This window comes from Schistocerca americana, chromosome 3, assembly GCF_021461395.2.
Source record: "Schistocerca americana isolate TAMUIC-IGC-003095 chromosome 3, iqSchAmer2.1, whole genome shotgun sequence".
NCBI classification, from domain to species: domain Eukaryota; kingdom Metazoa; phylum Arthropoda; class Insecta; order Orthoptera; family Acrididae; genus Schistocerca; species Schistocerca americana.
The window spans coordinates 959135423-959152627 of NC_060121.1; the positions used below are offsets into that span (position 1 = coordinate 959135423).

The 17205-nt window shown below is 38.8% G+C and overlaps 1 protein-coding gene across 2 annotated transcripts in view; it reads right to left on the reverse strand.

The window, feature by feature from the left end:
* The window catches only part of LOC124606866 (regulator of MON1-CCZ1 complex), a 97613-nt gene that overhangs the window by 24666 nt on the left and 55742 nt on the right, over positions 1 to 17205 (reverse strand). For both annotated transcript variants that reach the window (XM_047138953.1, XM_047138954.1), the window contains exon 12: positions 2707 to 2885. In XM_047138953.1, coding sequence (XP_046994909.1) covers positions 2707 to 2885 — 179 coding nt within the window. The remainder of the gene's footprint in view (positions 1 to 2706; positions 2886 to 17205) is intronic.

Here is a 17205-nt window from a genome sequence, read left to right on the forward strand (position 1 = left end):
GAAGCTTGCACAGGATATAGTAGCATGGAGAGCTGCATCAAACCAGTCTTAGGACTGAAGACCACAACAACAACAACAACAAAAATCGATATGAAATGGGACGATCACATAAAATTAGTATTAAGGGTGACAAATGGAGTACTTAGATTTTTTAGTACGGTTATGGGAAAGTGCAGTGCAGCTGTAAAGGAAATCACATACAAGAGACTAGTGCAACCAATCCTAGAATGTTGTTCCAGTGTTTTCAGACCTTATCAGATGGGTATGAGAACAGACATCGAATCAATACAGACAAATGCTGCTAAGATCATTAAAGGTCATTACAGCCCATATGGAAATATAACAGAGACGGTCAAGCAACTTACGTGGGACTCTGTGTAAGAAAGGAAACATATTTCTCATGATTTAGAGAACCTCTATTTGAAGAGGACTATGCAATCATTATGCTGATGCCAACATATGTCTTGCATCTGGATCATGAGAGGCATTTAGATAGATATTCTTCCCTTCTCTCGACATGCGAATGGAATAGGAGAAAATATGTAACATTGGTATGATGTATCCTCACAATGGACAGTACAGAAGCTTGCAGAATATTCATTCATATGTAGACGATGATTGAGGGCTAAACAGAACCATAAGAGTCTGAAGCTGTCCCCATAAAATACTTAATTTGTTGCTGTTATAATTTTGTTGTTGCCTTTCATATGTAAATGTGTCTTCCAATGCTTCATCATCATGGATGAGACAGTACTGATGACTGAACCATTTTTCTCATAAATCAACAGAACTTAAATAATCCATGTATGTGGAATGTAATCAAAGGCTTTTTTGTAATCAATGTGGGTGATAAATACATTATGGTTTTAATCTGCTTCCTCCTCTAGTATGGCAGACTATAATAAGCAGTTCTTTGCAACCTAAAGATTTCTTCATATAGTTTTTCTGCTCTTTTGGCAGTACTTTGTGTCTATACGGCATTTTCTTTACATTTGATGTGAACACTTCACACATTGTGTGTAAGCATGTTGGTCCAGTGTTTTGCATATTTGGAGGAGTCTGTTGTATTATTTTGGTATAATAGTGGGCTGTTCAATAATACCGAAATCCTTAGTGAAGTAGGTGCAAGTTGGATTTAAGCTACAAATTTGGTATGTTATCTGGGCTTGTTGCTTTCCAGTTTAACATTGATGTTATTGCCACAGTGACATCTTTCTACTGACGGTGTGACTTTCAATTTCTTGCAGATGTTTTATTCTTTCTTTCTCATTTTTAATTCAGGTGTTATTTGGCTCATAGTTCACTTCTTGTGTCCATTTGGAAGACCAGGTATGTAACATTTCTTGTTGATCAGGAAGCTCATATTGCTGGTTGATTTCCTTAGATGTCAGTAAAATTCTTTACATCACTTTAGCCTTTTGCTCGTAGCACTAAGTTTCTGTTCCAATGATTTTAACATATCATATGCGTTCATTGTCTGAGTAGTTATAATAATAATAACAATAATAATAATTATTATTATTATTATCACTTTTCAGTGTATTTTGATATTATTCCACATATGTGTGACAAAGTTAAGAGGTCATTTGAAGCAAAAAAAATCCACATTAAGACGATCTTATGAGAGATGTTCAGAAAATGTAGACAGTGTGATGCTGTCACGGGAAAACCTTTAAATGCCTAAACTATGTTACAGAACAAAAATAAATGTTCACATCACTGCTGCTTGCTTTTTTTCACTTTACTGCATTGACAGATGGTGAGTCTTCTTGTTTCCAATTACTTGTTTGACAATTCCCATTTTTTCACTGTACAGTCTACCATAGGCCTGCACTAGACTGGCAGGTCCTGCATCTTATCAAATTGAATCCTGTGGTTTTTTGACTGCAAAGCATGTTCTGCTACAGCTTTCAATTTGAAAGATGAAATGTGTGATTTTTTGACCTTCTGTGGATGTATCTTTCTATGAAATTTCCACTTCAGTGAAGAGTGAGCCACTAATGTAATGAACCTCCTTGAAAATGTCCTCCACAGAAGAAAACAAAATGCAGAAAGCATCAAGAAACGCCATTCAACCATGGCAGAATAGCCTGGATATTTTTAACAATTATAACATAACATTTATGGGTATACAAGCTTACATTTTATGGGTCTTGGGGAGACTACCCATTATGCCCTAGATTTAATTAAATTAATTAATTAATTAATTTTAATAAATGTAAATAAAATATGTGGGTGTCTGATTTATGTTAAAGTCAACTAACAATAGAATGAAATTTAAATAATCTCAGATTTATTTTTCTAGTGGAGTACCCAACTTCATTTGTGGTGGGCCAGCTAACATTGAGGAATGGACAAGTTAAAATCCCATTACAATTTCCTCAGCACAAATTAACTTAAGACTGGCATGGCTCACACAATAGCCAAAGTCCCACAATAGAACCCAGTAGTTTTCAAGCAGGACAGTTCTATAATTTAATGATACATGCACAGTAAAAATTGATACTAAGTGTTGGATATCATTTTAAACTATATTATCATTCCAGACAGAATCTTTCACTGTCCAGTAGAGTATGCACTGTTTTGTGAAAGGCAAGGTTTGGGTTTGAGTCCCAGTCTGACACACAGTTTTAATTTTTTTTCTAATTAAATAATTATGTAACGAAGGAAGGAGTATTTTTGAGAAGTCACGGTGAAATAACTTACCAGTGGTTTGGAATCTGATACCACATGGTACTGCAGCAACTGATGCAACTGGTAATATGCCTTATAGTGAACTAATGAATTAATCACTAGTTCATGAAGATAGTGTTGCACTGGTATGTGATAATCTGTCAGAGAACGGATGTACTCCAACAACACCCACACCACAAATTTGCCACCTCCTGTAACAGGATGCATAAACTGAATCACTTAACCCTACAATATATGCCATCTTAAAACTCATATTCATGAAAGACAAGCCTCAGAATGTAATAAAAAAACTGGAAACACTCTCCAGGTAAACACAAACAAAAAGTATTTAAAAACATCAATGAAGTTTAAATGCGAACATTTTTAGGTTAGGCTTTACCGTGACTGTTACTGACATTAAATGAAATAACAATTTCATTGTTACCAGTCACCGTTTTATTTATTTCCACGACACGTTTCGAAGGTTTAAACCTCCATCATCGGGTGGATTTACATTAGTTAGTATGATATTTGTGTGTGTGTTGTGTTACGATTTTTTTGGAGGAACTTCTGGCACTGCTTCCAGTGGTCACAGGTTCCTTTTGCTGTCGTAACACATCCCATGTATACTGCCACATTTGTAAACGCCATGTTTGTTTACAAATGTGGCAGTATACATGGGATGTGTTATGACAGCAAAAGGAACTTGTGACCACTGGAGGCAGTGCCACAAGTTCCTCCAAAAATCGTTACACAACACACACACAAATGTAATACTAACTAATGTAAATCCACCCGATGATGGAGGTCTAAACCTTCGAAACGCGTCGTGGAAATAAATAAAACGGTGTCTGGTAACAGTGAAATTGTTGTTTCATTTAATTAACATCAATGAAGACTAAATTTTCAATCGAAATCAGCAGGTATTGCGACAGAAGTGCATTTCTACGTTCTTTACTTTTTTTGTATCGAAAAATATGACATTTATTTCTGTAGCACTGATGTCACAAAATTATTAGAATTTACAAAACTACAACTGGAATACAAGAAAACTCACTTTGAAGATAAAAAACAGTACTGAAACATGTTTGGGTATAAAAAGTACCTAATCAGAAAGCAGAGATCTACTTACTTCTCACTGATACATATAATATGCATTTGCCACACCACTTCTACATGAATTTAGTCATCTTTGTGGAGCTGTATTCAGTAATGTGAGGGGTATCCAATAAGTAATGCAAGAATGTTTTTTTCTCTGCAAATGTCAGCTGAAAAAAATGTGGAATTTGTTTGGGACATTGTGGAATTATTCCCACTTGAGACCCTGTAGTTTTGTGAAGTTCTCACAAGTGGTGTTTACTATAAGTAGCTTTCAAAATGGCAGCTGTAATGGAGATGCATTCCAAGCACACAGCTGGCAGTGAATTTCTTTTGGTAGGGAAACCAAGGCATCATAAGTATTCCTATGTCCTTGCAGAATGTCTATGGAGACCTAGCAGTGAAAAAAAGTAGGATGTGTCACCATCACAACAAGGTCACGAAAACCTGTCCAATATTCTGCATGCAAGCTGGCCACACAGCTGTAATTCCTGCAATGTTGGAAATGACTTCATTGTGTTCATCACCACAAAAATGCCAACAAACTTCTCCTTCTCCATGACAATGCAGAGCCGTATGCAAGTCTGCACATCTGGGAGGAGCTAACAAATTTCAGTGAACAGTTCTTAAATGGTTCAAATGGCTCTGAGCACTATGGGACTCAACATCTGAGGTCATCAGCCCCTAGAACTACTTAAACCTAACTAACCTAAGGGACATCACACACATCCATGCCTGAGGCAGGATTCAAACCTGCGACCGTAGCAGTCGCGCAGTTCCGGACTGAAGCACCTGGAACCGCTTGGCTACCGTGGCCAGCAACAGTTCTCACCCATGCGCCCTACAGCCTGGACCTTGCATCTTCTGACTTCCATCTGTTTGGTCCAATGAAAGGTGGGCTCTGTAGAAAGCACTATATGGATGACAGGGAGGTTAATGATGCAGCAAGACATTGGTTCAGATGTCAACTAGTGGAATGATACCATTTGGGCACACTGGCCTTCCCAGTAAAGTGGCATATGGTCATCCCCCTGAACAGAGATTATGTTGAAAAATAGGAATTTGTAGCCAAACGAGTGGGGAATAATATGGTGCACTGGAATACTGAATGAAAGTAACCTTCTTTCAGGAAAAAAAAAAAAGTTTCATTGCTTACTGAACACCCCTCATACATTTATGTAGAATGGAAACAGTCCTCCCATCAAGTAACTTTTTCTTAATGAAAGTAACCTTCTTTCAGGAAAAAACAAAAAAAATTTCATTGCTTACTGAACACCCCTCATACATTTATGTAGAATGGAAACAGCCCTCCCATTAAGTAACTTTTTCTTTTGAATTTTGACTGAATGATGTGACATAAATCAGTGAAAGACAAAAAAATAACTGCCACCTAAAAAACATCAGGCATCAGACTGCAAACCCAAAGACTTGAGATTCACTCCTCTGCAGGCATAGAAATTTTCCTGTCACTTATCGTTTCTTTCTCATTTGGAAATGAACAGTATACGTGAAAAATTTTAAGATGCACCATAGTTTTAAGTCTGTGTTAAACTGTAAGTGCCCCCCGCCCCCTCCCCCCATATCTGATGAGGTTTGTCAGTTAAGATATGGTTGTGTCACCTCCAACAGGAACATTCCTGTACAGCACAGGGATATTCAAACCAGTCTTCAGATTGAGGATAGCTTTAGTTTTAGCTGGTCGAAAACATGAGCTGAAAACATTATTGCCAAAGAGCTACCCAAAACTACATCGTGCACACCAGAACCACTGGACTTCACTGGTGTCTTAAATGCACAGCAGACAGTTGCATGTTTGAGAGTACAAGGAAAGTTGTTGCTGTGGCAGTGATATCAGACAGCTGGGATACACAACTTGACTGAACAGCACTGAGGTGTGTTTACTGGGCAATCAATCCTTCTATTACTCATAGATTCTGCTAATAGTTTCTAACCACAGTATACACCTCTAAAAGATTCAGTCACGGGTAGACAAGGGCCACATACAATGCCACGACTGATTATTTGCAGTTATACTCTTAACACTTATGGAGCTGGTTTTGTATGTAGCTCCCATTACCTCTGGACTGGCTGAAATAGGATTTTCTTTAAGTTGTAACTTGTATATATAAATATGTACTTCACAATAAAGGATGACAGCCAAAAACAGTTGCAGGATAGAATTTTTTTATTAAAATTCTTGACCAAGGTTTCGGTACATATAAATATACCTTCATCAGAAGTAAAACTTCCTGAACAGAAAGACACATTCATTAGAAAAGCCATATCAACGAAAGTGAGAAACAGAAGCTTAAATAATGGTGAAATTGCTAAAGTAATACAGGCACAAAATCTTTAGTACTTACTAAAATTACATCATGCACTGGAGAATAATAAAACAATTATGCCAAAAGGCGTCGTCAATAATTAAAATATCATCTCCATTTGTACAACATGTGTAATGGGCACAGGATCAAAGCGAACAGTTTAACACCGTTACTTCGCCTATGAACTATTGAGACACGAGTGTGAAGGCACTAAGGCAGATTGTTTCGCCGAGAGAGGGCACTTGCATGTGCCAGACTCGCGCATATTACATTTCATAAATATATCTAAAAAGAAAGATGATGAAACTTACCAAACAAAAGCGCTGGCAGGTCGATAGACACACAAACAAACACAAACATACACACAAAATTCTAGCTTTCGCAACCAATGGTTGCCTCGTCAGGAAAGAGGGAAGGAGAAGGAAAGACAAAAGGATATGGGTTTTAAGGGAGAGGGTAAGGAGTCATTCCAATCCCGGGAGCGGAAAGACTTACCTTAGGGGGAAAAAAGGACAGGTATACACTCGCACACACACACATATCCATCCACACATACACAGACACAAGCAGACACGGTCTGCTTGTGTCTGTGTATGTGTGGATGGATATGTGTGTGTGTGCGAGTGTATACCTGTCCTTTTTTCCCCCTAAGGTAAGTCTTTCCGCTCCCGGGATTGGAATGACTCCTTACCCTCTCCCTTAAAACCCATATCCTTTTGTCTTTCCTTCTCCTTCCCTCTTTCCTGACGAGGCAACCATTGGTTGCGAAAGCTAGAATTTTGTGTGTATGTTTGTGTTTGTTTGTGTGTCTATCGACCTGCCAGCGCTTTTGTTTGGTAAGTTTCATCATCTTTCTTTTTAGATATATTTTTCCCACGTGGAATGTTTCCCTCTATTATATTCATAACATTCCATAAATACATATATAAGCGCATCAAAATTATTAAAGGTTGTGTTAATTCAAACTTTGTCTTAATAAATAAAACGTATTACGCCAATTAAAGACATTTATGTAAAATAGAAATATAGAACCAAATTTACTTGTGTCCTAGTGTCAAACAGATAAAGCTTGCGCTTGGAACATCTAACAAGAGAGGGCACTAGTGTAATGCGCGAGAGTCTCGCATAACGTAGGCAGTGAAATACATACTAGCGAAACAACCAAAATGTTATAATAAAACGAAACCATCTGTCATTATGAATAAAACACAGTAGTCATTTAACCACACATACACATTGAAATTCATAACTAACAAACATCACAATATGTAGAATCCCAACAAGACAGGAAAAGCGCATTTCACCGGCATCAACAAGCAAGAAAATAACTCCTAGTCAGCCAGACTATATTACATTAAGGCAATGAGGGGTTTGAGACCGTCTAAAAAATTTTTGTTTCGAAGCTGCACCTGTTCATTAAGAACAAAACCATCTTTTAGAGACAGATGCTTGAAAATCTCTAATTCTTCGAGCAAGTCTAGTTTGTAACCTTTATTAGCTTCATGAAGCAGCTCTACGTCGTCCAGTTGACTTGGCGTGTGCTGTAAGAGCCATAGATGTTCAGCAAAGGTGGAATTATATACGTTTTCCCCATTTTTACCTAACCTGTGTTCTTTATACCTAACTTTAATGGGTCTACCTGTCTGCCCTATGTAATAGTTTGGGCAGTCGTTACAAGTAATTTTGTATACACCGGACTTAGTGCTGAGTTCTTCTCGTGTTCCAATATTATGAATTACTCTACGTTTGAGGCTATTATTTACGGAAAAAGCAACTCTATAACCGTATTGTTTCTGTAAAAGTCTTTTTATCTTATATGAAACGTTCCCTAAAAATGGAATAGAAATAAAGTTATTACTCTCATAGTTTTTTGCCCTGTTATCTCCTAAAGTAGAAAATTTTACAGCTGTTTTTTTCTTAGCAATTTGGTCAATTAATTTAGGGTCGTATCCATTGTTAGTAGCTATTGATTTTAATAAAGATATTTCATTTTCAAAACAATTCTGTGCTAAAGGTGTGCTCACAGCGCGATGAACTGCAGAATGAAAAAAGGCGATCTTGTGAGTTTGAGGATGACAGGAATCTGCTGGAATAATATTATCAGAAAAAGTTTCTTTACGGAAAATGTCGAAGCTAATAGTGTTACCCGATAACTTAAGTTTCAAATCAAGAAAATGGAGTTCTCTCTCGTTATTTTGTATCTCTTTTGTAAATTTTATTTTCTCGTGGAAACTGTTGAAAACGTGAAACAGTTGTTGTAGATCTTGGTCACACCCTTGAAATAGTATGAGTATATCATCAACATAACGAGCATAAAAAGAAATCTTATTGCCTAACGTAGGGTTGTTTTTGAAGAAATTTTGTTCTAGTGCATTCACAAAGATGTCAGCAAAGATGCCAGCTAACGGGCAACCCATGGCTAAGCCGAATGGTTGCTCATACATTTTACCATTAAACTAAAAGTAATTGTAATCTAGTACAACCTGCAGTAGTGACATAAGTTCCGACAACTGTAGCTCACTTAAAGTTTTATGTTGTCGAATGTTACCTTCAATAATCTTAAGAGTGATATCCACTGGAACATTAGTGTATAAACTTACGACGTCAAAAGAAACCAAACGAGAGGAAGAAGTGATCTCTATTGATTTTAGCTTATTTATTACCTCAGCACTATTTTTAACAGAGTAATTGTTTCCAAAAACAAAGGCTTCTTTAATTTTAGTGTGTAAAAATCTCGCTAATTTGTGATGTGGGCTCTTTATTCCATTAACAATGGGACGAACTGGGTGTTGACTTTTGTGTACCTTAAACTGACTTCTAAGCATAGGTGCTCTAGGGTTCATATTAATTAAGGTTTTCTTTTGAAACTCTTTCACAAGATGTTTACTTCTTCTTAACGTATCTCTAATTTGCTTTTGTAACGTAGGGGTATGATCCTGCTCAATTTCAAATATACCATTTTCTTCGAAAAAAGCCAAAGTTTTAGTAATATATTCACTTTTATAGGCTACAACAAGCGAATTTCCTTTGTCTGATTTAGTGATGAGAGCCTCATTATTTTTTAATTTACGGTTAATACTAGTAATAATGTTACCACCTCTCTGTTTTAAATCACTGTTTTTTACCGACTTGACCTCTCTTTCTATAATTGCGCTACATTCATGAGCTATCCTATTTTGTTGGGATTTTTCAGTTTTTACGGAATCAAGACCAACTTTAAGGTCAACAATAAAATTATCTACCACTTTAGGATCGTTAATATTAGGCTTGAAATTGTATTTAAAACCTCTCGCTAGCATGGCGCTTTCTTGAGGGGTAAAGCTTATAGAAGTTTTGTTTAGCACTCTGTCGAAAAATTGGTGTTCGCAGTTGACAGTTCTGTTTGCATGAACAACATTAGATTTTGGGGTAACATTTTCCAGTTTATGAAGTTTAAAATCATGCCTACACTGAATTTCAACCTTACGATTGTGTAACCACTCATTAACACTATGCCAAATACTGTCTATGTGAAAGTTAAAATAATCTTTAAAAGTCCTAGTAATACAGAGATACAAAGAGTAAGCTTCTTCATTTAGTTTATCTTTCTTCTTATAAAGGTCACTGATTCTGTCACTCATAATTTGTTTCACCAGTTTAGCTTTAGTAGATGGAAACTTCTTACACTGTTTCACACTGATAAAAGCCTTCACGTAATTTGGTGTCAAATGGCGTCTCTCACACTGTTTAGTGAAGTCAATAGCCATACCTGTTTTCAGGATTTTAAATGAGATGTCCATGTATTTCGAAACAGCCTTTGAAACCTGGGCAGGTACATATTTCAAGATTTTAAACATGGCTGCAGCAGCAACTGTTAAAATTCTTCACAATAAAGGATGACAGCCAAAAACAGTTGCAGGATAGAATTTTTTTATTAAAATTCTTGACCAAGGTTTCGGTACATATAAATATACCTTCATCAGAAGTAAAACTTCTCCAGTGCATGATGTAATTTTAGAAGTTTTACTTCTGATGAAGGTATATTTATATGTACCGAAACCTTGGTCAAGAATTTTAATAAAAAAAATTCTATCCTGCAACTGTTTTTGGCTGTCATCCTTTATTGTGAAGAATTTTAACAGTTGCTGCTGCAGCCATGTTTAAAAAACCCTCTCTGTTTTGTGCGTTTTGTGAAGAGGAGAAACTTCTGGAGCAAATGTTTACAAAATCCTTTATGAGTCTGCAGATAATGAGAATAAAATATATGATAAAGATTCAGATTATGCATTAACATATTATTTTTCCTGATTGTGTTGTTATGAAAGATATTCCTGCAGGTAAATCAGGAAAGCAAACTGAGGATCTGATTCCAGTGAGTGTAGTGTTGGACTATGTATCTTTTCATGTTTCAGTTTGCATCACACGGTACTCTACCATAAATGCTAAAGTTTGGTTTGTACTATTATTTTGTGTGTTTCTTTAGAATTAAATGGGGTGTAAAAGAAATTTAAATGGAAAGATCACTTGTTTGCTTACCAGGGTATGTATGTGAATACCAGAACTCCTGTTCAATCTTTCTCTGTGATAATCGTTATTAAATCGAAGTTTGATCTCTGAATTCAGATTTAACACTAACAATGCCAAAATATGTATATTTATAGTAGAAATTCGAATAAACCTAATAATGTTTGGAAATTCCAGCTACATATTTATATCAAGATTTTAAACATGGCTGCAGCAGCAACTGTTAAAATTCTTCACAATAAAGGATGACAGCCAAAAACAGTTGCAGCAGTTCATAGGCGAAGTAACGGTGTTAAACTGTTCGCTTTGATCCTGTGCCCATTACACATGTTGTACAAATGGAGATGATATTTTAATTATTGACGACGCCTTTTGGCATAATTGTTTTATTATTCTCCAGTGCATGATGTAATTTTAGAAGTTTTACTTCTGATGAAGGTATATTTATATGTACCGAAACCTTGGTCAAGAATTTTAATTAAAAAATTCTATCCTGCAACTGTTTTTGGCTGTCATCCTTTATTGTGAAAAACAGAGAGGGCTTGAATGTTGTCTGATGCCTAAGAAACAAGAGATGATAAAGGTTTTAAAAATGATGAATTTTTCCAGTGATACTGCTGTTACCATCTAGCAAAAACTACAAAGCCTACAAACGTGACAGATGTTTGCGGGAGCTGTAAATACACGTTTGACACTGCTGAAAATCACCATAACAGCTGTGATGTAATATTACATCTGCCACACATTCCCATTTCCTGCAAGCACCATAACATTATGTCAGCCATATGCCAAGCTATAAAGAACTAAGACCACAGCATATACTATATACTGTCTGCCCTTCCTGTAGCCACCAGAAAGGTGATCTCACTGAATAATTGGTGAGGAAAGCTCCCTGAAGGTGGGTTTGAAATTAGGCATCCAGTCACATGTGTACTGCACACCACTAACCATGGCAGAGAGCATGTGTAGTGGACACGCCTACACACAGTGGACTGCAAATAACTGTTGTTCTCCTCTTGATGAACATGCACCTGATTCACTTCCTAGATGACAGTAAAAGTGTTCAAATTTGGTGAGAAGTCTGAAATTATTATCCATCAAATAAACATCGAAAAATATCTGTCAGATGAAGCAGCAACAGTGTATAGCACCGTGTATTATTATGTGGACATACATAACTCCAAATCTTTCCCTTTGAAACCGTGACAGAGCATATCATAAAGATTACATCCTTCACACTACTGAAAATCCTTATATTGATGTGATAGGTACTGATTTCAGTTTACAAGATGACACCAGTCAACCACACAATGCTCATGTTTTTTTTTTTTTTTGGTCATCAGTCTACTGACTGGTTTGATGCAGCCCGCCACGAATTCCTTTCCTGTGCTAACCTCTTCATCTCAGAGTAGCACTTGCAACCTACGTCCTCAATTATTTGCTTGACGTATTCCAATCTGTGTTTTCCTCTACAGTTTTTGCCCTCTACAGCTTCCTCTAGTACCATGGAAGTCATTCCCTCATGTCTTAGCAGATGTCCTATCATCCTGTCCCTTCTCCTTATCAGTGTTTCCCACATATTCCTTTCCTCTCCGATTCTGCGTAGAACCTCCTCATTCCTTACCTTATCAGTCCACCTAATTTTCAACATTCGTCTATAGCACCACATCTCAAATGCTTCGATTCTCTTCTGTTCCGGTTTTCCCACAGTCCATGTTTCACTACCATACAATGCTGTACTCCAGACGTACATCCTCAGAAATTTCTTCCTCAAATTAAGGCCGGTGTTTGATATTAGTAGACTTCTCTTGGCCAGAAATGCCTTTTTTGCCATAGCGAGTCTGCTTTTGATGTCCTCCTTGCTCCGTCCGTCATTGGTTATTTTACTGCCTAGGTAGTAGAATTCCTTAACTTCATTGACTTCGTGACCATCAATCCTGATGTTAAGTTTCTCGCTGTTCTCATTTCTACTACTTCTCATTACCTTCGTCTTTCTCCGATTTACTCTCAAACCATACTGTGTACTCATTAGACTGTTCATTCCGTTCAGCAGATCGTTTAATTCTTCTTCACTTTCACTCAGGATAGCAATGTCATCAGCGAATCGTATCATTGATATCCTTTCACCTTGTATTTTAATTCCACTTCTGAACCTTTCTTTTATTTGCATCATTGCTTCCTCGATGTACAGATTGAAGAATAGGGGCAAAAGGCTACAGCCTTGTCTTACACCCTTCTTAATACGAGCACTTCATTCTTGATCATCCACTATTATTATTCCCTCTTGGTTGTTGTAAATATTGTATATGACCCGTCTCTCCCTATAGCTTACCCCTACTTTTTTCAGAATCTCAAACAGCTTGCACCATTTTATATTGTCGAACGCTTTTTCCAGGTCGACAAATCCTATGAAAGTGTCTTGATTTTTCTTTAGCCTTGCTTCCATTATTAGCCGTAACATCAGAATTGCCTCTCTCGTCCCTTTACTTTTCCTAAAGCCAAACTGATCGCCACCTAGCGCATTCTCAATTTTCTTTTCCATTCTTCTGTATATTATTCTTGTAAGCAGCTTCGATGCATGAGCTGTTAAGCTGATTGTGCGATAATTTTCGCACTTGTCAGCTCTTGCCGTCTTCAGAATTGTGTGGATGATGCTTTTCCGAAAGTCAGATGGTATATCGCCAGACTCATATATTCTACACACCAAAGTGAATAGTCATTTTGTTGCCACTTCCTCCAATGATTTTAGAAATTCTGATGGAATGTTATCTATCCCTTCTGCCTTATTTGACCGTAAGTCCTCCAAAGCTCTTTTAAATTCCGATTCTAATACTGGATCCCCTATCTCTTCTCAATCGACTCCTGTTTCTTCTTCTATCACATCAGATAAATCTTCACCCTCATAGAGGCTTTCAATGCATTCTTTCCACCTATCTGCTCTCTCCTCTGCATTTAACAGTGGAATTCCCGTTGCACTCTTAATGTTACCACCGTTGCTTTTAATGTCACCAAAGGTTGTTTTGACTTTCCTGTATGCTGAGTCTGTCCTTCCGACAATCATATCTTTTTCGATGTCTTCACATTTTTCCTGCAGCCATTTCGTCTTAGCTTCCCTGCACTTCCTATTTATTTCATTCCTCAGCGACTTGTATTTCTGTATTCCTGATTTTCTCGGAACATGTTTGTACTTCCTCCCTTCATCAATCAACTGAAGTGTTTCTTCTGTTACCCATGGTTTCTTCGCAGCTACCTTCTTTGTACCTATGTTTTCCTTCCCAACTTCTGTGATGGCCCTTTTTAGAGATGTCCATTCCTCTTCAACTGTACTGCCTACTGCGCTATTCCTTATTGCTGTATCTATGGCGTTAGAGAACTTCAAACGTATCTCATCATTCCTTAGTACTTCCGTATCCCACTTCTTTGCGTATTGATTCCTCCTGACTAATGTCTTGAATTTCAGCCTACTCTTCATCACTACTATATTGTGATCTGAGTCTATATCTGCTCCTGGGTACGCTTTGCAATCCAGTATCTGATTTCGGAATCTCTGTCTGACCATGATGTAATCTAATTGAAATCTTCCCGTATCTCCCGGCCTTTTCCAAATATACCTCCTCCTCTTGTGATTCTTGAACAGGGTATTCGCTATTACTAGCTGAAACTTGTTACAGAACTCAATTAGTCTTTCTCCTCTTTCATTCCTTGTCCCAAGCCCATATTCTCCTGTAACCTTTTCTTCTTCTCCTTCCCCTACAACTGCATTCCAGTCGCCCATGACTATTAGATTTTCATCCCCCTTTACATACTGCATTACCCTTTCAATATCCTCATACACTTTCTCTATCTGTTCATTTTCAGCTTGCGACGTCGGTATATATACCTGAACTATCATTGTCGCTGTTGGTCTGCTGTCGATTCTGATTAGAACAACCCGGTCACTGAACTGTTCGCAGTAACACACCCTCTGCCCTACCTTCCTATTCATAACGAATCCTACACCTGTTATACCATTTTCTGCTGCTGTTGATATTACCCGATACTCTCATCTGACCAGAAATCCTCGTCTTCCTTCCACTTCACTTCACTGACCCCTACTATATCTAGATTGAGCCTTTGCATTTCCCTTTTCAGATTTTCTAGTTTCCCTACCACATTCAAGCTTCTGACATTCCACGCCCCGACTCGTAGAACGTTATTCTTTCGTTGATTATTCAATCTTTTTCTCATGGTAACCTCCCCCTTGGCAGCCCCTCCCGGAGATCCGAATGGGGGACTATTCCGGAATCTTTTGCCAATGGAGAGATCATCAAGACACTTCTTCAAATACAGGCCACATGTCCTGTGGATACACGTTACGTGTCTTTAATGCAGTGGTTTCCGTTGCCTTCTGCATCCTCATGTCATTGATCATTGCTGATTCTTCCACCTTTAGGGGCAATTTCCCACCCCTAGGACAAGAGAGTGCCCTGAACCTCTATCCGCTCCTCCGCCCTCTTTGACAAGGCCGTTGGCAGAATGAGGCTGACATCTTATGCCAGAAGTCTTCGGCCGCCAATGCTGATTATTTATCAAAATTTAGGCAGTGGCGGGGATCGAACCCAGGACCGAAGACGTTTTGATTATGAATCAAAAACGCTACCCCTAGACCACGGGTATCGGAATTCTCATGTTATGGAAGAATAATTATCATCAGCACCAAAGCAAATGCATATAATGACCAGCTCGGCCTCCCACCATGCCTAGACTTCTCAAGAGTTGCACTGTTGCTTGCAGTCTTCGTCCCCAGACCAATACTCATGTAGAGAGTTGCATGCATAATGGCATTCACTTCATATTAGCTCAGAAATGCCACTATTAACATAACATATTTCTGTTTGGGGTAACCACAGCCCGTACTGAAGTTTTCCATAACTGTGTACTTGTGTTTTGTTTATGCCTTGCTATGTATTCTGCACTATGGTTAAGTTTTGTATAAGAAGCAAATTGGATTTACTTGAGCTTATAATTATAAACTCTATCTATTCCTATCAATGATGGAAAATAAGAGACATAATTCATGTAGGCGCAAATAACTTGAAGACTGCAGACTGTAGACTGTTGTGAATACGTATCTCAGTACAAAATTTAAGTTCATTAAATTTCCTACTAAAAAGGTCCTGTTCATTTTTCCCTAGGACTAATAATCTGTGAGAGACAGGGGATTAAAAGATTACAAATTATTTCAAATAGTGTTTTAATTCTATAAAATTAATGCTTACTGTTAAATGAAGTGGATTTAGAATGAATATTAAATATATGAACAGCATATAAGTGCAGTAGAGCCATATTAAGAGTTAAATTATGTTCTGCTGATGTGACATATACAAGAGGATAGCATGTGGAGGCATGGAGGATAAAAGTGTGAGGGAAAGTAGATCAATGGAATGTGATTATGCCCTTCTCACCTTTGTGGGTCTAAAACTAAAGAGCAAGCAAGCTAATTCCCACTCTCTGTATCCGACTACACCACAAGAAGCATCTACTGGGAGTTTCAGTGTTATACCAACCCTTCTACAGAGCATCTTATAAATCAGTAGCAATGCAGAACATAGTTGCCCCCAGGGCTGTTTGCTAGGAAGGAAATTGGTTCTTAGTCATCCTGTATGGGAGTTGTAGCATTCTCCTCGGAAAGGCGATCATGAGCACTTTTTATTCCCAGTTTATGGACTGTACCTCCCCAACAGTCTCTCTCCCGTTCCCTCATATGAATAGACAAAACATCATCACTGTTCTCAAGTTTATACACTCCTGGAAATGGAAAAAAGAACACATTGACACCGGTGTGTCAGACCCACCATACTTGCTCCGGACACTGCGAGAGGGCTGTACAAGCAATGATCACACGCACGGCACAGCGGACACACCAGGAACCGCGGTGTTGGCCGTCGAATGGCGCTAGCTGCGCAGCATTTGTGCACCGCCGCCGTCAGTGTCAGCCAGTTTGCCGTGGCATACGGAGCTCCATCGCAGTCTTTAACACTGGTAGCATGCTGCGACAGCGTGGACGTGAACCGTATGTGCAGTTGACGGACTTTGAGCGAGGGCGTATAGTGGGCATGCGGGAGGCCGGGTGGACGTACCGCCAAATTGCTCAACACGTGGGGCGTGAGGTCTCCACAGTACATCGATGTTGTCGCCAGTGGTCGGCGGAAGGTGCACGTGCCCGTCGACCTGGGACCGGACCGCAGCGACGCACGGATGCACGCCAAGACCATAGGATCCTACGCAGTGCCGTAGGGGACCGCACCGCCACTTCCCAGCAAATTAGGGACACTGTTGCTCCTGGGGTATCGGCGAGGACCATTCGCAACCGTCTCCATGAAGCTGGGCTACGGTCCCGCACACCGTTAGGCCGTCTTCCGCTCACGCCCCAACATCGTGCAGCCCGCCTCCAGTGGTGTCGCGACAGGCGTGAATGGAGGGACGAATGGAGACGTGTCGTCTTCAGCGATGAGAGTCGCTTCTGCCTTGGTGCCAATGATGGTCGTATGCGTGTTTGGCGCCGTGCAGGTGAGCGCCACAATCAGGACTGCATACGACCGAGGCACACAGGGCCAACACCCGGCAT